General features: G+C 44.5%; 2 protein-coding genes across 2 annotated transcripts; one reads left to right on the top strand and one right to left on the bottom strand.

The window, feature by feature from the left end:
- Window positions 1–5617: 5617 nt before the first annotated feature.
- LOC113175853 (late cornified envelope protein 3D-like) lies at window positions 5618–5902 on the bottom strand. Its single transcript, XM_026380196.2, has one exon. The coding sequence runs from the start codon at window positions 5900–5902 to the stop codon at window positions 5618–5620; it is 285 nt and encodes a 94-aa protein (XP_026235981.2).
- A 17247-nt stretch (window positions 5903–23149) lies between these two features.
- LOC113175854 (late cornified envelope protein 3C-like) lies at window positions 23150–23446 on the top strand. Its single transcript, XM_026380197.2, has one exon. It carries the CDS (start codon window positions 23150–23152, stop codon window positions 23444–23446), a length of 297 nt encoding a protein of 98 aa, XP_026235982.2.
- The last annotated feature ends 466 nt before the right edge of the window (window positions 23447–23912 follow it).

The raw sequence follows: 23912 nt of genomic DNA, 5'->3' as shown, positions 1-23912 counted from the left end.
TCAACGCTAACAAACATTGTGTCTGGGAAACTCCACCGGACCTCACAGCCCTCTCTGGAGGCCGTAGGGGGACCTGTCAGCTCAGCTCTTTCCTGCGTTCACTGTTGAGCAGGGCTCAACCCTCAGGGAGGGGCAGGCAGAGAGAGCTGAAGAAATCTAGCTACTTCAGAAAGTCACAGCCAGCTACAAAGGAGAGCTAGGAGCTGGGGCCTGGGCAGCTCCTTGGAACCAACTGGGAAAGTTTCTAAGAACTGCTGAATTCTGAGTTCCTCCCCCAGAGACTGACTTGGTGTGAAGTGCAGCCAGGGAGTTTCAGTGTCTTTCTGGGTGATTTTATCGTACAGCCAGGTTTGAGAGATCAGATCACATGAGGAGGCAGAGGGAGAACTGGAGGCTGCAGATGGGATTGCCTGGGTTTGTAGTCCCCTCACCCACAGGAAACCCCCACAGTTCCTTAGCCGCAGTAACCAGTCTCTGGACAGGGACCAGCTGCCTTCTCTAGTCTCAACTCTTGCTGTGTTCTCCTAAACTCTCCTCTCCGACTCCTCGCGCAGGGCCCAGGACTTTGCTTGTGCCTGGGCAGGAGTGCACCTTAGTGACTGATGCCCAGTACTTGCAGGATTGTCGGAGCACCTTGGGAAAAGACGCAGTGTCCCAGGGCTGCTGGCCCCAGAGCCTGGACAGGGCTTTGCCTGAGGTTCCTGTCTTTCCTACACAGGCTGCAGGCGGGGGCAGGGAGGGAAGGGGGGGAGAGCAGGGTTCTCTATGAGAAGGGATCGAGGAGGGCCCCGACTGTCTGGATGCCCTTCCTTCACCCTGCTGTAGCTTGGAGTCTTCCTTCTTGCCTCTCCTTTCTTCTTAAACTCCTTCTCCTTCTTATTCTCTATTATTCCTTCAAAACCTAGTATCAGTGCAGACCAGGCTGCGTAGAGACACAGAGTCCCTGAGGTGGCAGGTGTGAGTGAGTGTGGTCTTGACTCGGTGGCTCCCTGCCTGGTGGGGCAGACAGACGGGGGTCCCGTGTCCGTGACCTGAGGAGATAAGAGCTGTAATGGAGACATGGGGAGTCCTCAGGCGTGGGCCAGGCTTTGGGTATCGGTCACCAGTGTGCTTGGAGGTTGTCATGGGTATCACTGGGGAGTGGCTGAGGTGAGGTCAGTGGCATCGGAGCTGAGATGGCATGCAGCAGGGACACGGGATGAGGAGCCCCACCTCTCCAAGGTCAGCTGGTCCTGGGAGCTCACGAAGCCCAGGAGCAGTGTCCTGGAAAAGGGTGGTGGCAGAGAGAGCAGGTGTCTGAGGGCAGGATGGGGCCGATCAAGGGTCCGGAATGTTCTTTATGCTGGGGAGTCAGATGCTCCTCCCTTGGTTTCCTTCTTCCTTCAGGTGATGGCTGTCCTAGGGTGGAAGAGTTGGGGGAGATGAAGAAGCACAATGCGCCACCGGTGTTAAAGTGGAAATCTAACTTGCGTGGGATGAGAGACCTGTCCGTCAGTCAGGAGTAGGTTGGAGGAGGGGATGGTCCATCTAGGCTGGAGAGCCCAGGGGAATTGAGCTGAAAGGTGAACTGTTCTTACTAGAAGGTGAATCATGGTGCACAGACCTGGGAGTGCCACTGTGTACAACTGACGCAGTGCCCTGGGGTGACGGGCTAACGTCTGTGGAACTGCATTCAAGGTGACATGGAGGATTCTCCTGTTGTATTTACTGTAGAGCAGAGAAGCATTTCTTCTAGAGCACAATCAACCTAAGACTAGGACAAATCTCTCATATGACACATGCAATTAAAACGTGGTTTTGATCATTTTATTATTACAGTATATGCATCGATTTATCCTGCTCTGGGGTCCTACACTCTGGGCCCCGTGTTGAGGTAGGGAGCTGACGGCCTTCCTGGTACAGGTGCAACACCCCACCCACGCACACACTGGGACTTGGAGGAAGGAGGAAGGGCATGCACCGTCATCCTCTGTCACCCTCGTGTCCTCCCCATGGCTGCCTTAGGATGAAAGCAAGATGTCATCACAGGAGCCTTTTGCCACCAGCAGAGCCACTCAATTCTGTTCCAGGCGAGGGTCCTTCGCTGTGTTTCTCAAACCTGCATTTCTGTCTCCAATTTCCACTAGGAAATCCACTAGAATTAGGGATGATCGTACCCTACTCTGCTGTTGTGCAAATAAATTGTCTTGAATAGATTCACCAGGTCAGAAGTTTCCCTAGAATCCCTCCTTATTCTGGTTCTCCCTGTATCTTTAGCACCTACAGTGGTGTCTGGGCTTAGCAGAAGCTCAATATTGTGTGAGTGTGTGTGTGTATGTGTGTGTGTTACTTGGAATTAAACCCAGAAGTGCTCTACTACTGAGATATTTACTCCCAGCCCTTTTTATTTATTTATTTTTTTAATTTTTGAGACAGGGTCTTGCTAAATTGCTGAGGGTGGCCTCAAATTTAGTAATCCTCCTATATCAGCCTCCCAGGTAGCACAGGTCACCAAACTTGGAAAGAGTTTTTGAATGAATGAATTATTAATTGTTGGATCCTGGACTGGGTGGAGGTGGTTTCCTGATGGGAATCGGGTTATCTCCCCACTCATTGAGCTCTCTCACCTTTTGAGGTCAGAACAGTGTGAATGGCATGACTTAGATTGTCCTGGTGTTGCAGATCCCAGCTTTATTTCTTGGTCTGACTCCTGTTTCTTCTCCCTTCCTAGTGGACCCCCGATTCCAAAAAAAATCGCACTTTGGCCTTGAGAGCGTAGACTTGGCAGGTGCTTCTGAACCTTCAGCCTTTGTTCTGTGATCCTTGGTGGATGACAGGCTTTACTTCCTCCAAGGCTGAGTTCTTCCTCTTGTAGCTAATGCACAGTTAGCAGCGTAGTCCATGAGTTCCAGCCACTCTTCACAAACTGACCCTCAGTTCTGGACTAGTGAAGCCGCTCTGTCAAGATCGGTGGGATTCGTGACTCTCGGGTCATCTGGCGAGACCCCACACATGGCGGCAAGTCCAACCTCCCAGCCAACCTCACCCAGCCTGGACATTTTTTGAGGTACATTTTCAACATTACTTGACCCAATTTCTGTCCCGTGGTGGAGTGCTACCCAGGAATTTCTCAAGTTTCAAGTGTGAGGCAGCTTGTGGTAATGAATTTAAGCTTGGCAGCTGTGTTTCCAACTCAGGGGATGACGCTGACCGGACAGTAGATCTACCTGGTCAGAGTGTATCACACATCACTCCTTGAAAGTTCTTTTTTTCCCCCCTTAAACTCCAAATATTTTGGAAATTCTGAGTCTTTGGATGTTGAAGTGAAAATGGTTGGACTTAAGGAACTTTTCTGATTTTGGATTCAACAAATCCTAAAAGTGCTCCATAGATTTATTTTTTCACTTGGTATACCAGCCTCATATCAGTTTCTCCCTCAGTTTCAGTGTTGGAATCTAATTCAGTTCTAGACATCCCTTGGGCTTGTTCTGCCTGCCTTTGATGGACTACTCCTTTATTCCAGTATCTCCACCCCTGGCAGGTGGAGTGGATGAGGCTCACACCTAAGGAGATGATTTCAGCCTAGGAGGCATTCAAGTTTCACATTTTAGTTCCCAAATATGGGGACAAAAATAAATTTTTAAAAAGTTTTACTGAAGTTATGACTCATGTGTTGAGCTATTAGTTCTGCAGATTAAAAAAATATCAAATAAAAACAAATCAAACCACAAAGTTCAACAGGCCAAAATAAATGTTAAGTGGAAAAGACCCAACGGTTTTAACCATGTCTTGAAAAGTTCAAGGGAAGGGGAATGGCAAGTGGCCCAGAGCCTGTTTACTGGGTCCTGGTATAAAATTATTAGAATCTACAATTTCCCCATTTGTACAAATGTAGTTATTAAGAGAACAGATTGCTTACAGAGAATTAAATGAGAATTATAGTCTCTCAGGGATTCCTAGCACATGATAAGCACTAACAATTTTTGAGTGTGCAATCATATTAATTCACAATTCTAGCAAAACTCTCCACATTCTTGCACATTTTAAACTCTCAGCCTATCTCCTCCACTGATCCACAACATTATTAGCTTTAACTGGTTATCTCTCCGATATCTCTGTGGAATTTTTATTGATAGATGGAGTCATCTATTCTTGTGTGTAACCCTTCCTTTTCCTATATTTTAATTATAGTCAGGTTTTCTTTTCAGCCTTTGTACTGTTGGTATTTGGGGACTGATAATTCTGTGGTAGGATGTGCAGGGGCACCCCTGGCCTCTGCCCACTAAATGCCAGTAGCACTCTTTCTGAGCTCAGGTTTTGACAACCCAGAATGTCCTTAGGTATTTCCAGATGTCCTTTGGAGGATCAAATTCCCCCCAACTGAAAAAAAAAGGGCTTATTCTATCTTAACAACAGCAATATATATATATATATATATATGTATAATTTATATCTATTATATATTTATATAGTATATATAATTATTATAACATAAATAGCCTTCTATATATAATATATATGTAACATATATATACTTGCCTACTAAAAATTCACATTTTTAAATTGAAATGCCAAAACAGTTAGTTGAAAGTGAATGGAAGCTCTGTATAAGAGGCCGGGGAGTTCACCAGGAGATGTGTTTTCATAGAATACGTCATTCCTTTTTGGAGGCTTTAGTCCATCCTCCTCTCCCCTGCTGGACACAGATCCAGCACATAAGGCCTGGCAGGTCCTCAGTTCTCCCTGTTTTTATTGGTGCATCACAGTCATACACAACAATGGGGTTCACTCGGCCATTTCATACCTGCATATAATCTGCTCCTTTCCAGTCTCCAGTATTTCCCCCTTTCTTCCCCCTCCTCCCTCTCCCTCTCCCTGGTCCCCTTCTGGAACTCTTTTGATCTCTTATTAGTTTATCATTTTTATTGGTGTATTATAGAGAAACATAAAAATGGGATTTACTGTGAGATGTTCACACATGCACAGAGCATATTTGGTCAGTTTCATCCTGTCGTTCCTCCCCTGTCCCATCTCTCCTCCCTCCCCCTCGAACCCTTCTGCCACTTTACTGTTCTCTATTCTATTTTCATGGGACCCCCAGCCCCCTTTAAAATTCCCTGTTCTCTCCAGCCTCTGCCTAGGAGAGAGAACAGAGAGCCTCGACTTTCCCCGTCCGGCTCCTTCCACTTAGCTTGATGTCCTCACGTCTCATCCATGTGCCAGCAAATGACACGACTTTATTTATGACCAGTCTAGAGCGATGGCCCTGCACCCCCTGGGGGAAGTTCTGGATTCGAGGGGCAGGGGGAGGGCACACACCAGCCACCTGGGGGAGGCGCAGTGAAGGACAGTGAGCCACCAGTGGTGATGGGGACCAGGAGCTTTATTTTTGGACAGGGTCAGGTCAGGGAAGAGTGCAGAGCATTAGAGTACCCAGCAGGGGAAGGGTGGGGGACTGTGGGACCCTGGACACGAGACAGAAAGAGCCTCTGGAGAGTTTGGACCCTGGACAGGAGCCCCCCCCCCCCAGCCTGTGGGAGCCAGAGCAGGGTGTCTGGGAAGGTGTGTCAGGACGGGGCTTCCCTGGGCTCTGGATTCTTGTTTCCTGAAATCCCTTGTCTCTGCATCAGGATCCAGGTCAGCAGCAGCCCCCAGAGCTGTGGCCACAGCCAGGGCCCCCAGACTGCTGACCGCGGCCACCATCACAGGAGTCGGAGCTCTGGCGACGGCATCGGTGGGACCTGTGGTGGCTGTGGTGGCTCAGGAAGCAGCTGCCCTCAGAGCTGGGGCCAGCGCAGCCCCCGGAGCTCGCAGCGCAGCCAGAGGCCGCTGGCAGGCACTGTGCTGGGCTCTTGGGGGGGCACTTGGGTGAGGGGCACTTGGGAGGGGGCTGGCACTGCTGCTGGTTCTGCTGGAAGGACATCTCCACGGGAGTCACGAGCCTGCATGGACCAAAGACAAGGTCAGTATAAAGCTCTGGCCACCCCTCCCCTCCTGGAAGGCCAGCTGCCTCCCAGCCAGGAGCGGCAGGAGGGCGAGGGACGCTGCTGTGACCGCGGCTGGTCGGGTCACAGCAGTCGCCTCAGACTTTCCTCTCCACCCAGGACGGTTGCTGTCAATCTAACTGGACACCCAAGTTTCCATATCTCCAAAGAACCCTGGTGGATCGCGTCTCTTTACAGGGAAAAGCATTCTGGAGGGCGGATGTCACAGGAAACATAAGAGACTTGAGAGAAAGGGGCTGGTAGGGAATCGGAGTTCCCATGGCCTCTCAGCTCAGAGAATTCTTGCCGTGTCCCACGGGGGCTCACTCCTGACCTCACTTCTTCTCGCTTCTGCCCCCTCAGTACTCTTCTGTTTTAGACCTCACCATGTCCCTTCCCCTTTCTGTGACCTTGACCTTCCCACACCTCCAGTTGGGCCCAGTCCCTGCTGGGCACTCACCTGGTGCAGAGGATGCAGGAGGAGGCTGGTCTGTGGAGGCTGTGGATGGGGAGCCCAGGGCAGCAGCCCTTTTATCCTACACGCGGTTTGTGATGCGTCACCTGAGCTGCTGCTTTCACAACTAGGGGAGGTGACAGCTGGGCACATGCCCAGGACGAGGTTTCCAGCCTTTTCCTGGAACCTCCAGGAAGCGGGACTGTCCCAACACCTCCCACGGGCTTACCCGAGGGCCTGCCCCTTCCCCCTCACTCCGTCTCTTCTCTCCTTCCTCCCTTCTCTTTCTTTGTAATGTTCTTTATTGGTGCTTTCTGGTTGTCCACAAGAGTGAGTTCCTTGTGACACATTCATCCATGCACGTGACATAATCTGTGGGCCATTCCCCAGTTCCTCCCTCTCCCTTCCCTCTCCCTCCCCTAATCCCCTTCCTTTGCCCTACGGATCTCCCTTCTATTGTTATTTTTAAATTCCAAGCGGTAAGTTTTGTAACATAATGTGCACAAAGTCTCCAGGCTAACCCATGGCCGTGGCCTCCAGGTGTCGTCCACGGTGGCCTGCGAGCTCCTGGCAGTGGGGAAGCCGTGGGCAAAGTGTGGGCTTGTTTGGTGGAAGCCCCTCATGCCATCCAGGAGGCACCTGATTTTCTGAGCACTAAGGGGCAAGTCCACTTAGCGTTCGGTGGACAAATAAGTGGATCATTCAGAGCTAAAAAATCTTCTGTTTGATTTTAGTAAATCCATGTAATCTAAAATCTCTTTGCCTATCTGAATAATTGTCACATCATGCTGTGGTCAAAGAAAAAATATAATTAAGGCTGTAATTAAACTTTAATAATTCACCTGTCATTTAAATACCTTTTGTTATTAAAATAATATTCTATCCTGGGTTTATATTTTCTTGTGGATAAAAACGTTGATGGCTTAGTGTTACTTGGTGAAAAGCAGGTAATAAGCAGTGGACACAATTGGTTACATTTTTACACTATTAGTACTATTTTATATGATATTTTGAGTGAAATATTTTTATAGCAAATGTCCTTTATTCTTTATGACATTGAAACCTAGAGAACTAGCTTCCTACCTTCAGACACTTGTGTTTTCTCACTCCATCCGAGGACTCTCCCACTCTGAAACCGAGATCCAATGAGTTATCTCACGACCCCATGGGGAAGGACTCGCAGTGACCTTAGGACGCAGCTCAGGGGGAGGGGTGGGGAGCACAGCGGGGGAGGGGATTTGCACCCTGACATTGTCCTGATCCCCCCGGGGCCCTGTGTGCAGCCTCAGCCTCCTGTTGGTTTGTCAACCCTTTCCCTCATGTTGGAGGAGCCCGTAAATAGGTTCTTGATTGGAAAGGAGAAACTGTGAGTCAGGAAGATGGACACCATTTTCCATGCAGACTTACGATGAGGGTGAACAGGGAGAGAAGAGTGGAAATGCCTCTTTTTTTCCTGGTCAGCTTCGTTGGGCAGGGCAAGGCTTGGACAATGCCTTATGGATGGGGTGAGTCTCCCGGTTTACCCAGACGGTCCTAGTTTACAACTTGTGTCGCACAGTAGTTACCCAAAGGCATTTTGGTGTCGATGGTCACACAGGAGGAAGAGACCAGCCTAATGGAGGTGCTGCTGCCAGGACTCAGGTTTCCTCAAGAAAGTCTCGTCTAGCCTCCAGGAATGAGCAGGATGGGGATATCACCCTTTTCCTTTCTCCCACAGACCAGATCCTACTCTTGGCTGTCATCCACCCGTTCTCCTGAATTTCTTCTGGCTCAGTCAATCACCCTTCAGCTAACACCAAGTGTCGTCAGCTGTGGGTCAGCCACTGTGCTCAGCCACAGGAACGCAGGTGTGGAGAAAGGAGGTACCATCAGCCTGCACAAGGGTGACGGCAACCAGCCAACAGGGGACACAGCAAGTAACGAATTGCCACCGTGGTGTGTGTGCAGTACAAATGACAGATACTGTGGAGGAAGAACAAAGCTGACCTCATCAGGGGCTCAGCAGTCTGCTGAAATGGACGGCATTTCTATACTGCTCAAGAGAAGCAAATACAAACACCCCTTTTGGTTTCAACAGGCACAGTCCTGAGTCAACAGGCAACAATATCTGAAGAGCAAGGCCAATCTCCATGGTGGGTCAGCTCCCCAGTTTCTGGGTGACTCAGGAGAGGAGAGGGGTGGACGTGGAGGCTGTGAGCTGGGGCAGGAGAGGCAGCGCTGGATGGACTGTGACTCACGGGAGCTGTCCGACTGGCTTCTGTGACAGGGCACACATCCCTTTGTAGATTCTAAAGCATCCCATGGAACTGGCTTGTGACTGCTCGAGTGGTGGGTCCTTTCAGCGACGGTGACTTGGACAAGGGAAGTGACGGTGATCTCGTCTTGGACTCAGAGGCTGAGGAAATCAATTCGTAGCCAGATCACACATTATAAAGATATGCATGATTTGTAAAATCAAACCCATTTTTGTAACTGTAGAAAAATTCAGACAGGACAGCGATTCTAAGGAGACATACTGCACTCATGTCGAATAAAGGGAGGCTACAAGTATGGAATCATCTTAACAAAAGCAGCAAAAAGCATTTGACAAAATCCAGTACAATTCATGATAAAAACTCTTAGAAAGCAAGGAATAGAAGGCAAACATCCTCAATGTGGTAAAGACATGAACAACAACAACAAGAAGTTAATCTTGGACTTAAATAGTGAGAGAAAGATGCTTTTCCCAAAGAAGAGGTGAATCTATGACATACTGAGTCCAAAATTAGATCCAGAATAGATGATTAAATTATTTTAAGCAAAGGCAACAGTCATTTCTAAAATGGTACTGAAACACTTGGGCATCCATAGGCTTAAAAAGGTCTTGCCTATTACTATCTAGAGATCAGCTCAAGGTGGAGTTATATGTAAATTAACTCAATAATAGACCAAATGTGAAACACAAACCACCCAACTTCTAGTGTAAACACAAGAGAAAATATTTTCATAACTTTGATTATGTAAAAAATCTTCAGCTATGACAAAGGCATATTTCAAAAAGAAAATATTAGACTTCATCAAAATTTAAAAATTCTGCTTTTCAAAGGCACTTAAGAAAATGCAAATGAAACTTACAGACTTATAGAAAATATTTTAAAAACACATATGTGATATTTACTTATAGTTTTATTTGAAAGATCAGTAGGGAAAAGGGAATGGGGGAGAGGGATGGGGAGGCAATGGGGGAGTACTGGGGACTGAATGAGAACAAATCATATTCTGCACTTTTATAATTGTTGGGTGCCCACTGCTCAGAAAACACTCTGAGTCCGAATTTTGTCCAAACTGGAGGGTCTTTATTTAGCTGGCCTGCGACTGCCCCTTAGCAAGACGCTGTTCAGGGTGCAGTGCCCACCTTCCTGTATACATAAACACCACTTCCCCCATGCATAGGGGTCTGCAATTGCACAGAGCAGGCAAGCTCAGTTACAAATCAAGTTCAGTTACAGAAGCTAAAATGAGCAATTAGGCGAACCTCTACAGTGTTGTCACTGTCTATAGCAAGCATTGCGGACTTTTTGTTAGGGGTGGGGTGACATTTGCGGTTGGGCAGGGGTTGTGGTAATTAAAGTTTCTTAATTAGGTTAACTGCCCATTCTAATCAAGATGGTTTCTTTTTTAAAATGGAGTTACTTAGGCTGAGTTCTTTAACTTATAACCAGAATAACTTAGTATTACTTATCCTATAATTTTACTGTGTCTTATTTACTGACATCCTATAATCTATAGGGTGCTTACTAAGCTAGGCCATAATAATGATTATGTCAAAATGAACCCTACAGTCATGTATAACTAAAAAGAGCCAATTAAAAACTCATACGTGATTAAGAAATTCTATCCAGAATATTAAAAATATCCCAAAATCAGTAATAAGAAAATAGACAATCTGATTTAAAAATGGACAAAATATTTGGACTTAAGTAAGACATTTCATGTGCTTACTTAAGTCCCATGGACGATAAGTAAGCACATGAAAAGACACTCATCATCAATCATTAGGGAAATGCAAATTAAAAACAAAATGAACTTCCATTCCACAGATCTTGGAATGGCTAAAATGAAAAACCATAACTGCCAATACCAAGTACTGTCAAGGATGTGGAGCAACTAGAATTCTCACTCTTTGCTGATGGGAACGCAAAATCATTACAGCCACTTTGGAAAACAGATTAGTTGTTTCTTTAAAAACCTTAAACATCCATTTACTAGTTTTCCTTGAAATCTTATTCTTAAATAATTACCCAAGAGAAATAAAATTTATATTTCTATAAAAACCGAGGCCAGAATTTGTGGTGATTTTATTTATAACTGCTCCAAACTCAGAACAACCCAATGGCCTTCCCTGCTGAATGGCTAACACAAGACAAAACGTGGTGTGTGTATACAATAGAAGGCCTTAGCAGTAAAACAGGAGGAACTTCTGATGCTCAGAACGAGAGGATTGAATCTCAAGTGCATCATATGTACTCTGTGAAAGAAGCCAAACTTTACACCACATTATACGATTCCAATTGCGTGACTTTCTGGAAAAGGCAAAGTTGTAAAAATGAAAGTAGGTCAGTAATGGCCCAAGGCTGATAGAGTGGAGAGACTCTCTGAAGGCACATGAGGGACTATTTTGGGGTGATAGGACTGTTGTATCCAAACTGGAAACGTATTTACATGTAGTGGTGTTTGTTGGGACTTAAATGGTTTTGCTTTTTTGTTTTTTTGGCTTGTCTAATAATACCTCAGAAAATCCACTTAAAATAGAAACATAAAAATCAAAAAAACTTTTTTTAGGAATAAAAAATGATAAAACATGAAAAAATGAAATAAAAGAATGCTAAATACAAGATTTAGGATCATGGTTATCTCAGATGGGACAGGTCAGGTGTAAGGTACATATAACTTACTATCAAATTCCGGTTTTCACTTAGGTGGTTCCTGTATGTGTGTGTGTGTGTGTGTGTATTATTTAAAAAATGGGCAAGTAGTTACGCAGATAGATCTATTAATTAAGAAGATTCGGGGCTGGGGATGTGGCTCAAGCGGTAGCGCACTCGCCTGGCATGCGTGCGGCCCGGGTTTGATCCTCAGCACCACATACCAACAAAGATGTTGTGTCTGCCGAGAACTAAAAAATAAATATTAAAAAAAATTCTCTCTCTCTTTCTCTCTCTCCTCTCTCACTCTCTCTTAAAAAAAAAAAAAAAAAAGAAGATTCAGTGTGGGCTGATGATGAGCAATCTATTATGAACAACAGGTTAACCCAAATCTATGCACCTAAAACTCTATAGTAGGAAACTATCAACTCCAGGAATAAATCTCTTCTCCAGGGGCATCTTTGGATTTTCATCTGATCTTCTCCAAGAATGACTCAGCTGTCTTTCATAGCACCAGTCTTATGTTGCCAAGGAGAATGGATGTCCTTGTTTGTTTAACTGTTTGCTCATTTATTACTTATATGCCTGCTTAGACGGTTCGCCCAGGAACTACACCTCAAATAAAACACTTCCTGGACTAGCAGAAGCACATGTTATTAGGTCATAACATCCTGATTTGGAGCTGGGCGGGTAAGTTTTTCCTTCATTGTTATCCCAGGTCCTTGGGATGTCCAGACCATTACCAAATGTCACTGCAGAGCATTTGACCCAGGCTCTGGGAGAAGTAACCTGGCTGAGGGTTCAATAACCTTCTCCCATCACCTCAGGTTCACTGTAGCATCTGAGAACAAATGGGGGGTCTAGAGGTGGGAGAAGAAGTTCCATAAGAGAAGTGTGAGTTAAAGAGCTCCATCTCAAGAAGGAAAAAACTGGGAACATCAGGCTGTGGAAACAGGAACTACGGCAGGCATTCAGAGGTGGGGTTGAGAAGAATCCACCCGCAAGTCAGCTTCTGATGCATGAGGAAAAGGACATCATCTTGCTGACGGATTCTGAAGGGCTCCAGTCACTCTGCTCAGAGCAACTCAAAAGTGGATGTCATTGGGATTAAAGTGGGCTGTGTATTATTTCCAGGAAACCACGTGTATTGGTCATTTTTTTTTTCATCACTGGGATGAAAACATTTCTTTTGGCTCACGGTTTCAGAGGCTCAGTCCATGGTTGGCCAACTCCATTGCTCTGGGCCTGAGTGAAGGGGAGCATCATGGTGGAAGGGCATGGTGGAGATCCTTCTAGGATAGGTCTCTGGTGACCCGCCTTTCCCAGCCACGCCCCACCTACCTACATTTACCACCCAGCGAGTCCGTTCAAACTAGGATGGACTGATGAGGTGACAGTCCTCAACCTAACCATCATTTACCTTTCAATATTCCTGCACCGACACAGGAGGTTTGGGGGGATTCCCTGTAGCCAAACCATCACATCATTCTTCATGGAAAAATAATTATCCTCTTCTACAACTAGGTCTGAACCCCAAGTCACAGTCAGCTCTCCTCCCATTATCCGTTAGTGCCTACGTTTTCCCTCAGGGCTCAGTGATCACAAGGGAACACTGGTCGAGGGTCTCTCCTCTGGGCCAGGTTGTCAGATCCCTGGAGGCCAGGATTGTGCCTCTTACTCTCTGCTGAACCTCAGCCTGAGCAAACTACTCACTGATCTAGCTCCTGCTCAGCTTGGGCTTCCCAAGTGAGGATTGTGAGAATGAAGGACATAAGTGTCAGTAAATCCTGGACATAAGGTCTGGTGGTGGCACGTAGGAAGGGCACAGGCTCAGATCCAACCTTGGACTTAGGAGAAAAGTCACAGAGTGGGGTCTCCAGGGAGGGTCACCGCTTAGGGGCCAGAGTAGAGCAGACGGAGCCCCCGGAGTTCCTGGAGAGCACCCTCCCACAGAGGCTGCCCCACCCGAGTCTGCCGGGCTGCAGGCTTGACGCCACCAGCAAAGCCGCGTTTCCTCTGCCCTGGTCCCTCCTTAGCCTTCTCTTCCAGTTTGGCATGAAACATGCCCTTTACTTCTGCTCTGGGACCATCACCAGAGGGAGTCGCTGGCTGCTCCCAGGGCAGCCGTGAGCCTGAAACTGAAAATTCACCCGCGTGGGGCTGAGAGGATTTCTCCATATGAGGTGAGATGGAGGCTGAGTCTCACTCTTCTCTGCATGCAGATATCCGATTCCCAGGGCCATTTTCTTTTTTTCCCAATCAGTATTCACTTATATAATGTAGAGTATTATCAGTAACTGTGAAATGTATAAAAAATGTATAAAAAAATCACTGTCCTTCCATGAATTAAACTTTTGAAATATTTCCTTCATATCTGAAGTTTCCCCTTTGCCTGATCAAGAGTGTGCCGACAATGAAAACCCTGGGTAATTTTGCCTAACATTTTGCATTCCTTCAACTTGTACCACTATAAATCTCTCAGGTACCCTGTTTTTAGATCAAGCATATACAAGTTTCACATAATTTGATGGGAGGGTTTTTAAAATTATGTCTCTGTACACTGCTCAGTTCTGGTGAATTGTGTGGTAGACTCATGCTAAATAAAGTTGGTGATGTGCTAAACTTTTCTTTAATGCATGATTCCAAGTATTTCCCAACACCATTTTCGTAAGAAATTGTGATTTTCCTACGGTGTATGCTTGGAACCTTTATCAAAGATCAGTTAACTGAATGCATGAATTAATTTCTGGACTACTTGGTTTCATTGAACTATATATCTGATTTTGTGCAAGTATTATATTGTTTTTACTGTGGTTTTGGAATATATTTTAAAATTGGGAAGTATATTTTCCCGATTTCATTCTTTTTGTTTAATATTACCTTGGCTATTTATGGTTTTTTGTAATTACATATGAATTTAGGATTGATTTTTCTAATTCTGTGAAAATGTCGTTGGAATTTTGATATTTTCTTGGATCTATAGACTGTGTTGGGTAGTATGGACATTCTCTTCTATTTATTTGTTTGTATTATTTTAACTTGACAAATCATAACTATCATAGTTATGGAGTACAATTTGACACAGGTACACACATATTAAATTTAGCCAATTAGCATATCCATCACCTCACTTACTTGACATCTTTTTAATGATACAATTGAAATTTACTTATTTTGAAATATGTTACTCTTGACTAGAGTTACCCTGCTGTACAATAGATCTCAAAACTATTCCCCTGTGTAGCTGAAACTATGCATCCATTGACCAGTAAATGCTTATTGCCTTTCTTTCCTGACCCACCTCTTCTAATCACTGTTCTTTTACTTCTATGAATTAAACTTTTGAAATATTCCACTTACAAGTGAGAGCATATGAAATTTGCCTTTTTAAAATTAGCATAATGTCATCCATGTCTCAAAGACAGAATTTGCAGAATTCATTTTTTAAGGCTGACTAGTACTCCACTATGTGTATTTATACTACCTTTTCTCTATCCATTTCTCTGTTGATAGACACTTAGGTGATTCCGTACTTGGATATTGTAAACAATGCTGCCAGGAACACAGGACTACAGAAGCCCTTTGACAGACAATTCCCAAGAGCAGTATGGCTGGATCATATGGCATTTTTTGAGGAACCTCCGTACCATATTCCATAATAGCTGTTCTAATTTACTTTCCCACAAAGAGTGTAAAGAGTCATCTTTTCCTAAAATCCTTAGCAATACTTGTTATTTTTTGCCTCTTTGGTAAAAACCATTCTAAGAGGTGGGTGGTGGTGATATCTTGTGGTTTTAATGTGATTTCTCCAATGTTTGGTGATGCTCAGTACTTTTTTCATGAACTTGAAGATCATTTGCATATTTCATTTGGAGAATGTTTATTCAAGTCCTTTGCTCATTTTTATTTTTTTGTTTTGTTTTATTTCACTATTTTGTGATAGTGCTGGGGATTGAGCCCAAGGTCTTGCAGATGCTGGGCAGGTACTCCACCCTGAGCTACATCCCCAGCCCTGTTCCGTTTTAAAATTGGATTGTTTTCTTGATATTGAGTTATTTGAGTTCCTAATATATTTTGGATATCAACTCCTTATCTTATATATGGTTTGCAAATATTTTATCTCCCACTGTGGGTTGTTTTTCCTTCTGCTGACGTTTTCCTTTGCTCTGCAGAAGTTCTTTGTCTGAGGCACTCTTGTCTATTTTTGTTTTGGCTGTTTGAGTTTTCGGGTTTCATATCCAAAAAAAATCTTGCCCAGAGCAATGTCATAGTTTTCTTTTTAATTAGTGTTTTAGTTAATGCAATAATGGGTTTCATTACAGCATGTTTGTACATGCAAATGACATTCTTTGGTCATGTCCACCCACCCCTATTACCTCCCCCTACGACCTCCCATCCCCTCCTCTTCTTGAACAGTCTCCACGCTACTTTCATGTCCTGCTTTCCAGACCCCGCCCCAGGATCTACATAGGGATGAAACATGTGATACTTGTCTTTCTGTGTTTGGTTTATTTCTCTTAACATTATGATGTCAGTTATATCCATTTTCCTGCAAATGACATAATTTTCTCTTCTTTATGGCCAAAAAAAAAATACTCCATTGTTTGTATTTATACCTCATATGTTTTATTCATCTATCTGTTGATGAGCACCTAGACTTATTGAATAGTACTGTTATAAATATAGGTCTGCAGGCATCTGTACGATTTTCTGACTTTAATTTCTTTGGGTATACACTGAGGATTGGGAAGAAACCTAACTAAGGAGGTAAAACACCTCAACAGTGAAATTTACAAAACACTGAAGAAAGAAATTAAAGAAGACACGGAAAGATAGGAAGACCTCCTATGTTCGTGAATCAGCAGAATTACTATTGTTAAAATGATCATATTACTGAAAGTGATCTCTAGAATCAACGTCATCCCCATCAAAATGCCACTTACCGTCTTCACAGAATAGAAAAAGGCAATCCTAAAGTTCAGATGGAAGAAAAAAGACCCCAAACATCCAAAATGAAAAAAAAAATTAAAAATAATCCAAGCCAAAAGAGCAATGTTGGAGGCATCACAATACTGATTTCAAAATATACGACTGAGCCATAGTAACAGGAAGTCGCATGGAGCTGAAAGAAAACCAGACACAGGCCAATGGAGTAGAAAAGAGGACACAGAGACAAACCAGTGCAGCTACTGCCACTGGTTCTTGGTGAGTCAATGAGCCAAAGAAGATGCCTTGGAGGGAAATCGGTCTTTAACAAATGGTGCTGGGAAAACTGGACGCCCCTAGGTGGAAGAGTGACCCTAGAACCTTCTCTCTCACCCTGCACAAAAACCAACTCAAATGGACCTGAACCACGGAGACTGCCAGAAGCACCCACAGGGGAACACTTCAGGACACACGCACTGGCAATGACTTCCTGAATAGGATGCCAATAGTTCAGGAAATAATGGCAAGAGTCAACAAGCCAGATGCAGCAAATTCAAAAGCTTCCACCACAGAGCAAAGGGCATGGTTAACAGAGCCAGAGCTGGGCACAGAGCTGCAGCCTGTGTTTTTCTCTAATAGCTCTACCATTTCAGGGTTTGCATTTAACTCTTCAATCCATTTTTAATTGATTCTTTTAAGTGGATAGAGATAGGGGTCTGATTTCATTCCCCTGCAGGTAGATACCCGGTTTCCCCGCATGATTTATTGGACAGACTGCACTTTCCCCATTGTTTGTTCTTGGTAACTTTGTAAAAAATAAATCACTGTAACCACATGGTTTATTTCTGGACTTTCTATCCTGCTGCACCAATTGATGAGTTTGTTTTATGCCACTACCATTCTGTTTTGACCATAATTACTTTGTAATATATTTTGAAGTAAAACATTGTGATTTCTCCTGTTTTGTTAATTTTGCTCAAGACTTTTTTTGACTTTCCATCCTCTTTGCAGGTCTATATGAATGATACAATTCCTTTTTCTAGTTCAGTGACCAATAATGGCATTGTACTTTTGGTAGGGATTGCCGTGAATATGAGACCACTTTGAGTAGTAAGGGCATTTTAACAATATCAATCTTTCCAATTCTTTAGAACAGAATATCTTTCCACTTATGTGCATTTTCTTCAATTTTTCATCATTGCTCTATAATTTTCACTACATGAATTTTATTTCTTAAACTTACACCTGAATATTTATTATTTTTTATCTATTATAAATTTTTTTCTTAATTTTCTTTTGAGCAACTTGTTATTAGCGATAGTTATCTTGCGGTGGTGTTTTGTATGTTGATGTTATATTCTGTAGCTTTACTTAATTAATTTATCAGTCCTAACTTTTTTTTTTTTTTTTTTTGGTGGTGCCTTTAGGATTTTTGCTATACAAGATCATGTCATTAGTGCAGACAATCATTTCTTCCTTTCCTGTTTGGATTTCTTTTCTTTTTTTTCTTTTGCCTAATTGCTCTGGACAGAATTTTGAGAGCTATTAAAAAGGAAGTGATGAGAGTGAACATCTTTGCTTGTACCTTGTACTAGAGTAAAAGATTTCAACTTTTCACCAAGATATGGTTTTGCCATTTATGGCTTTTATTGTGTTGAAATACATTCCTTCTCTACTTACCTGTTGAGAACTTTTATCATGACATGGCATTGAGTTTTGTCAAATGCTTTTTATGCATCAATTAGAGGGTCCCATGCTTCCTATTCTTGACCTTGTTAATGCAGGGAATCACATTTATTGTGGCTATGCTGGTTTTTAATAGTTTTCACGCATGGTAGAGAGGGTTAAAATTGCTTTATATGCTACTCTTACGGTGGTAGGGAATTTTGAATAAGTCAATGCTCTACTTCTACCACTGAGTTTTTACTTTCATATGTTTTATGTTATTAGCTGATATCTCCTTGTTTCAACTGAACTAAATCCTCCAACCAATTCCTGCACAGGAGGCCTGTGGTAATACATTCCCTTAGCACTTGTTTAGCTGGGAAGATCTTTATTTCCCCTAATTTCTAAGGACAAACTTACCAGTGAAATCAAGTATTCTTGGCTAGCAGTTTTTTTTTTTCTTCAACCCTTTGAGCGTATTACCCCACTTTCTCCTGGACTGCTGCAGTGTGTCCGACAAGACATCTACTCCAGCGGTACGGAGACTACCTTCAGTGTGGCAATGTCTCTCTGGCTGCTTTCAGTCTATTTTTTTGTCTTTGATTTTTGATCGTCTGATAATGATGTGTCGTGACGGACTCCTTTTTTGTGGAATTTCATTGGAGCACCCTGAGCTTCCTATAGCTGGTCATTATCATCTTTCTCCATGTTTGGGAAATTTCCAGCCTTTATTATCTTAACTATGTTTTCTGGGTCTTTTCCTCTCTTCTGATAATGTTCCCACTATGCCAAGGTGAGTTTCTTGATGACCTACCACAATTTCCATACGCCTTCTTCATTCTCTTTCATCTTTATTTTTCTTTTTGCTCCATTGACTGGATAATTTCAACATCCTATCTTCAAGTTCACCGATTTTTTTTTTCTTCTGTTTGATGAAGTTTCCTATTGAAGCTTTGTATTAAATTTTTGGTTCCATATTGTATTTTTCTCTAGTATTTCTGGTTTTTTTTATTGTTTGTATTTATTTGTCAAACTTCTCATTTTCTTCATAAATTGTTTTCCACATTGAATTTAATTTTTGATCTTTATTTTTTTCTAGTTCTTTAAGAAGATTGTCCTGGATTTTTTGTCCGTCATTTCATGTGTCTCTGTTTCTTCAGGGTCCACTATGGGAACTTGATTAGTTTCTCTTTGAAGGTGTAATTGTCCTCTGATATTCCTATAATCCTCTGCCCTGCATCGGTGCCTGCGTGTTTGAGGAATAGCTATTTCTTCTAGCCTTCACTGGTCTTCTTTGGTGGATTGGCATTCCCTATTTAGTCTGTCCTGGGATTCCGGTTGGGTCAGTCTGCTGCAGCCCTGGCTGTAGGATTTTCTAGTGGAGCTGGAATGTCAACTGTGCTCTGGAGTGGAATGGAATTGCTGACTCTTCTCCCCAGTTTGGTGAGACACTAGCTCACCTCTGAAGTCAGGCAGGGCTGTTGGCTGAGCTCTGGGGTTGTTTCTGGGCATTTTGGTAAGTTGTGTTTCTTATTAGCGAGGACTAAAGTTTGCGATTTACATGCTGGTCACAAAGCCTGAGTAAGTTATCTTGGACTGCTCTTTAGGGTGAGGAGATTTAGAGAATGTGCTAAAAAGGTCTGCAGGCACACAGGCTGAGCCCCATCCTACAGTAACCTTAAGTGGAGCACTGAGCTTGGTACGTTAGCCACTTGGCTGCTACGGAGAAGCTGGGTGGGGCCCGATGTCTTTCTGTAGTTAAGTGCAACCTTGATCCTGATTTTCAGCTTGGGGAAGGGTTAAGGCGGATGCTCAGGATTATCTGGGTTGAGGCTCAGCAGCTGAGATCAGATGGGTTCAGTTGCTCCTTTAGTAAATAATAGCTGTGGTGCCCTTGAAGTTTAATTTCCCGTCCAGTGGAGGTTCAGGGAGTGCACCAGAGCTGTGTAGGGAGGTCAGCTGAAGAGCCAACCTTGGGAGTCCCCTTGGCCATACTTACTGCACAACAGTGCTGTCTTCTAGACTTTCCATCAGTGTACCTCTGTTGGCTGGAATGTAGAGCAACCAAAAGATCACGCTGCTGGTCATTTTGAGCCCTACACGTGTCCCTTGCTTCTAACTAACACCAGGTGATGTCACCCTGCTGATACCTCGGCGTTTCCTGTAGACAGGAGAATGCTTTGCGGAAGAGGGCCCAGAATGGCAAGGGAGCCGAGTGTTCACGTCTAGCTGACTCCTGTCCAGACTGTGGGTCTCCCGAGTCCTGTGTTCAAGCTGGGCCTCAGGGAGAGGGTCCATGTGGTCACAACGAAGCCTCTCCGCTGACCCTTTGCCCGTAGCTAATCTTAGTTCTGTGGTCCAAGGAAGCGACTCAGCCTGGTTCTGGAGTCCTGGGGTGTTCATGAGGTGCTCTTGTTTGCAGATAGTTGCTAGTTGGGTCTATTTGAGGGAGAGTGGAGCTGAGGAATTCTACCATCTTGCTGACACCACCTCTAGGGTTTTATCAAGATTGATCCTGTCAATCCAGGAATATGGAGTATGTCTCCATTTTTGTATCATCTTTATTTTCTTCCATCAATGCTTTATAATTTTCAGTGCACAGACCTTTCAATTCCTGGATTGAATTTATTCCTCAGTATCATTTTAGAGATATTGTAAATGGGATTATTTTCTTGATTTCATTTTTCGGGATAGTTTGTTATTAGTGTACACAGACATTTCTCTATGCTAATATGGATTAAAGACTTAAATATGAGACCTGAAATTATAAAACTACTAGGAAAAAAATTTAAGAGGAAAGTTTCTCCATATTGGCCTGAAAAAAGTTTTGGATTTTGATCGCCAAAAGCAAAGGCAACAGAAGCAAAAATAAATGGGATTTCAACAAAATAAAATGTTTATGCACAGAAAAGGAAACAGCAAGAGTGAAAAGATAACCTGAATAATGGAAGAAAATATTTATGAACCTTACATCCAACAATGAACTAATAGCCAGAATGTATTTAGGAACAAGAACAGCTCAGTAACAGAAAACAAATCATGCAATTTGAGAAATGGGCAAAGGACCCTTTTAGACGTTTCTCAAAAGGGACCTACAGATGTCCTACAGGCCTGTGAAAAGTTTCAACATCACTGATCATTAGGGAAATGCAAATTAGAGCCACCATGAGATATGACCTCCCACCTGTCAGAACGGATTCTATTCAAAAGACAAGAGAGAACACCCCTGGGTAAGGAATTGGAACAAAGAGGAACTCTTGTACCTATTGGTGGGACTGTAAACTGGTATAACCATCACCATAGAGTATGGACAGCAGCATGTACATTATCGTAGTGTGGAGATCTGACAAACAATGGAAACTCAACTACCTTATGATCCGTCAGTCTTGCTCCTGGTCTTATATCCAAAGGAAAGGGCATCGGTATGTTGAGGAGGTTTCTGCGTCTCCTGGTTTACTGCACCCTCATTAACAAAAACGAGATGTGAAATCCGTCTGGGTGTCGGCATATGTGCACCACGGGCTCTCCCAGATTGTCCCTGCTGTCACCAGAAATCCCTTTATCTGTGTCCCAGGGGTGTTTGTGCTCTTGTACACATCAGAAAGAACTTTTGGAATCACGGATTTAAAAAGAGTAGTTTTTAGACTGGAAAGGAAAAGAACACTAGCTTTTTCTATTCAGTATGTATTTAGCATCTAAAAACAGGCTGCCAGTCTTTCAGATTTACAACGGATTGAAATATTCACTGTAAGGTTTATCTGAACTAATTAAATTTTAGTATGTGAGAATTAAAGTCCCCTTCAATATTATTTCCTTTTGGTAAATATCTGTAATATGCTTTATTATCATGCTTGAGCTGAAATTCTATGAGGACTGCGACTGTAATTTCAGAATGAAATCCAATGGGATAATGGCATTGTTTACACTAAACCTGGCCAACCTATGGAATGGGGCACACATACCCCCTCCACTATCATCCACCTCACAATTACCAACTATCTAGAAACAAGCTCGAAGCCATTCATCACTTCTTTGCAGATTTCTTCCACATCTCTCCAAACACACGAACCACTTTTTCTTTTAGTTGCTACCCATATCCTGTAGCCAGGAAGACAGGGACACAGTATTCTCCTCCTCGTCCTTCTTAACAACCTCGGTTTTAAGTCTTATCACCGTAGAGTTCTAAGGGCCTTATCCTCGCCAACTCCTTTACTTGTCCACTTGCGGCCACGTGGGGGGCACGATGGCCCCTCACCCCACACTTCATAGTTTTTCAGGCCAATGGCCTTCTCCGGCTGCCACTCCCAGTGAGCACTTGAAGGCTCTATTGCTCTTTGGGGCCTGGAGTGCAATGGGGGACTGACTGTCGAGGCTGGGCCCTGAGGCTTGAGGTCTTTGTAAACACCTCTGAGAGTGCTCATCTCACCAGATCCAATATATTGATTTTTCTGAGTGATGGTCAAGGCTGCAAGGTACTCCAAGGGAAGAGACCTGTCATGTGCATCTCATGTTACTACTGTTGAATGAAGCAAAAGGGACAGGGAATGAATGAATGGGCAAGGGCGGGGCGGCACCGTCAGGGAGGAGCAGAGGGAAGTACCTGGGTGGTTACAAGGACTTCCTGGCCCCACCTATGAGACTTTGAGGCACTTGCCCAGGAAGACACTGGAGGCAGGTAACTCTGAAGTGTCCAGCACTGTCACCTCCCTTGGCTGTGGAAGCAGCAGCATGCTCAGGTGATGTGTCACCCACTCTGCGTGGGATAAAAGGCCTCCTGCCCCGGGCTCCTCAGAAACAGCCTTCTCTGCCTCCGGCACCTGGTGAGTGCCCCACAGGGACAGATCTGCAGCTCAGAGTGTGTGGGGACACGAGCTCAGACCTGAGATAGAAGCTCAGGAAGAAGCCCACAGGGAGCAACCGGGGGAGATGAGGGCGAGGGGGGAGATGGGGGTAGGAGTCAGGGAGCCACAAATTGCACGAGCCACAGGACCTCACGATCCTTTCCCGTTCTTGTTCTGAGCCTGTTGTCACACGGATCCATGTGACATCCTCAAAGATGCCTTGTCCAAAAGCAAGCGTCCCTCCAAGCTCCCACGTCTCTCCTACTGGTCTTTGCTTAGAAATCAGCTGAGTTCTGGGAGGAGGGGAGGTCTGACAAGCAAAGTGGGAAGGCATTGGTCTGAAACTCTGTGCTCAAATGTTTGTATTATTTTGTTCAAGGTCAAAGTCTTGCCAGGATGTCCTTCCAGCAGAACCAGCAGCAGTGCCAGCCCCCTCCCAAGTGCCCCTCACCCAAGTGCCCCTCACCCAAGTGCCCTTCCAAGAGCCCAGCACAGTGCCTGCCTGTGGCCTCTGGCTGCACTGTGAGCTCAGGAGGGTGTGCTGGCCCCAGCTCCGAGGGCGGCTGCTTCCTGAGCCCCCACAGCCACCACAGGTCCCACCGATGCCGTCGCCAGAGCTCGGACTCCTGCCATGGCGGCAGCGGTCAGAAGTTTGGAGTCTCCGGCAGTGGCCACAAATATGGGGGCTGCTAATGACTTGAATCATGAAACTAAGTGAAAACATTTGAGAAAAGGAAGTTCTGAAAGGATTGGCACCGGCCCTGGCCTGGTCTTGCTGTCCCTCTGTATCCTGCTGAGATGTTCCTGGAAGAGCAGAGCGTCCCCCAGAGTTCATCCTGCTGGTTTCCAGGAACTCAGGGGTTCATCTTCCTTTGTGTTTCTGTGAAGAATAAAGCTGTCCTTATTCACTGCGACCTTGAACACGTCCCTGTCTTTGTCACTCCTGGGCTGACCGACATCGGGTGCAGAAGCCTGCAGCAGGCAGGCACCTAGCAATTCATACACACTCCCCAGTGCACGAGACCCTTTTGAGGGGGTTGTAAGTCGGGGGGGGGATAGAGTGGTGGCTTTTCACATGGTCACAGTCAGGGGCATGAGTTGGGAGTTGACAAAGAGCCCTGGAACTCACAGGTAATAGGCCTCATGGGCCAGTTTGGAC

Source organism: Urocitellus parryii, chromosome 11 (assembly GCF_045843805.1).
Source record: "Urocitellus parryii isolate mUroPar1 chromosome 11, mUroPar1.hap1, whole genome shotgun sequence".
Classification (NCBI taxonomy): domain Eukaryota; kingdom Metazoa; phylum Chordata; class Mammalia; order Rodentia; family Sciuridae; genus Urocitellus; species Urocitellus parryii.
The sequence above is the reverse complement of the archived record's forward strand: the minus strand, read 5'-3'. Positions and strand labels throughout refer to the sequence as shown.

Excerpts from the sequence above, each read along its gene's own strand:
- LOC113175853 (XM_026380196.2), bottom strand. The coding sequence starts at position 5,902 with ATGTCCTTCCAGCAGAACCAGCAGCAGTGCCAGCCCCCTCCCAAGTGC.
- LOC113175854 (XM_026380197.2), top strand. The coding sequence starts at position 23,150 with ATGTCCTTCCAGCAGAACCAGCAGCAGTGCCAGCCCCCTCCCAAGTGC.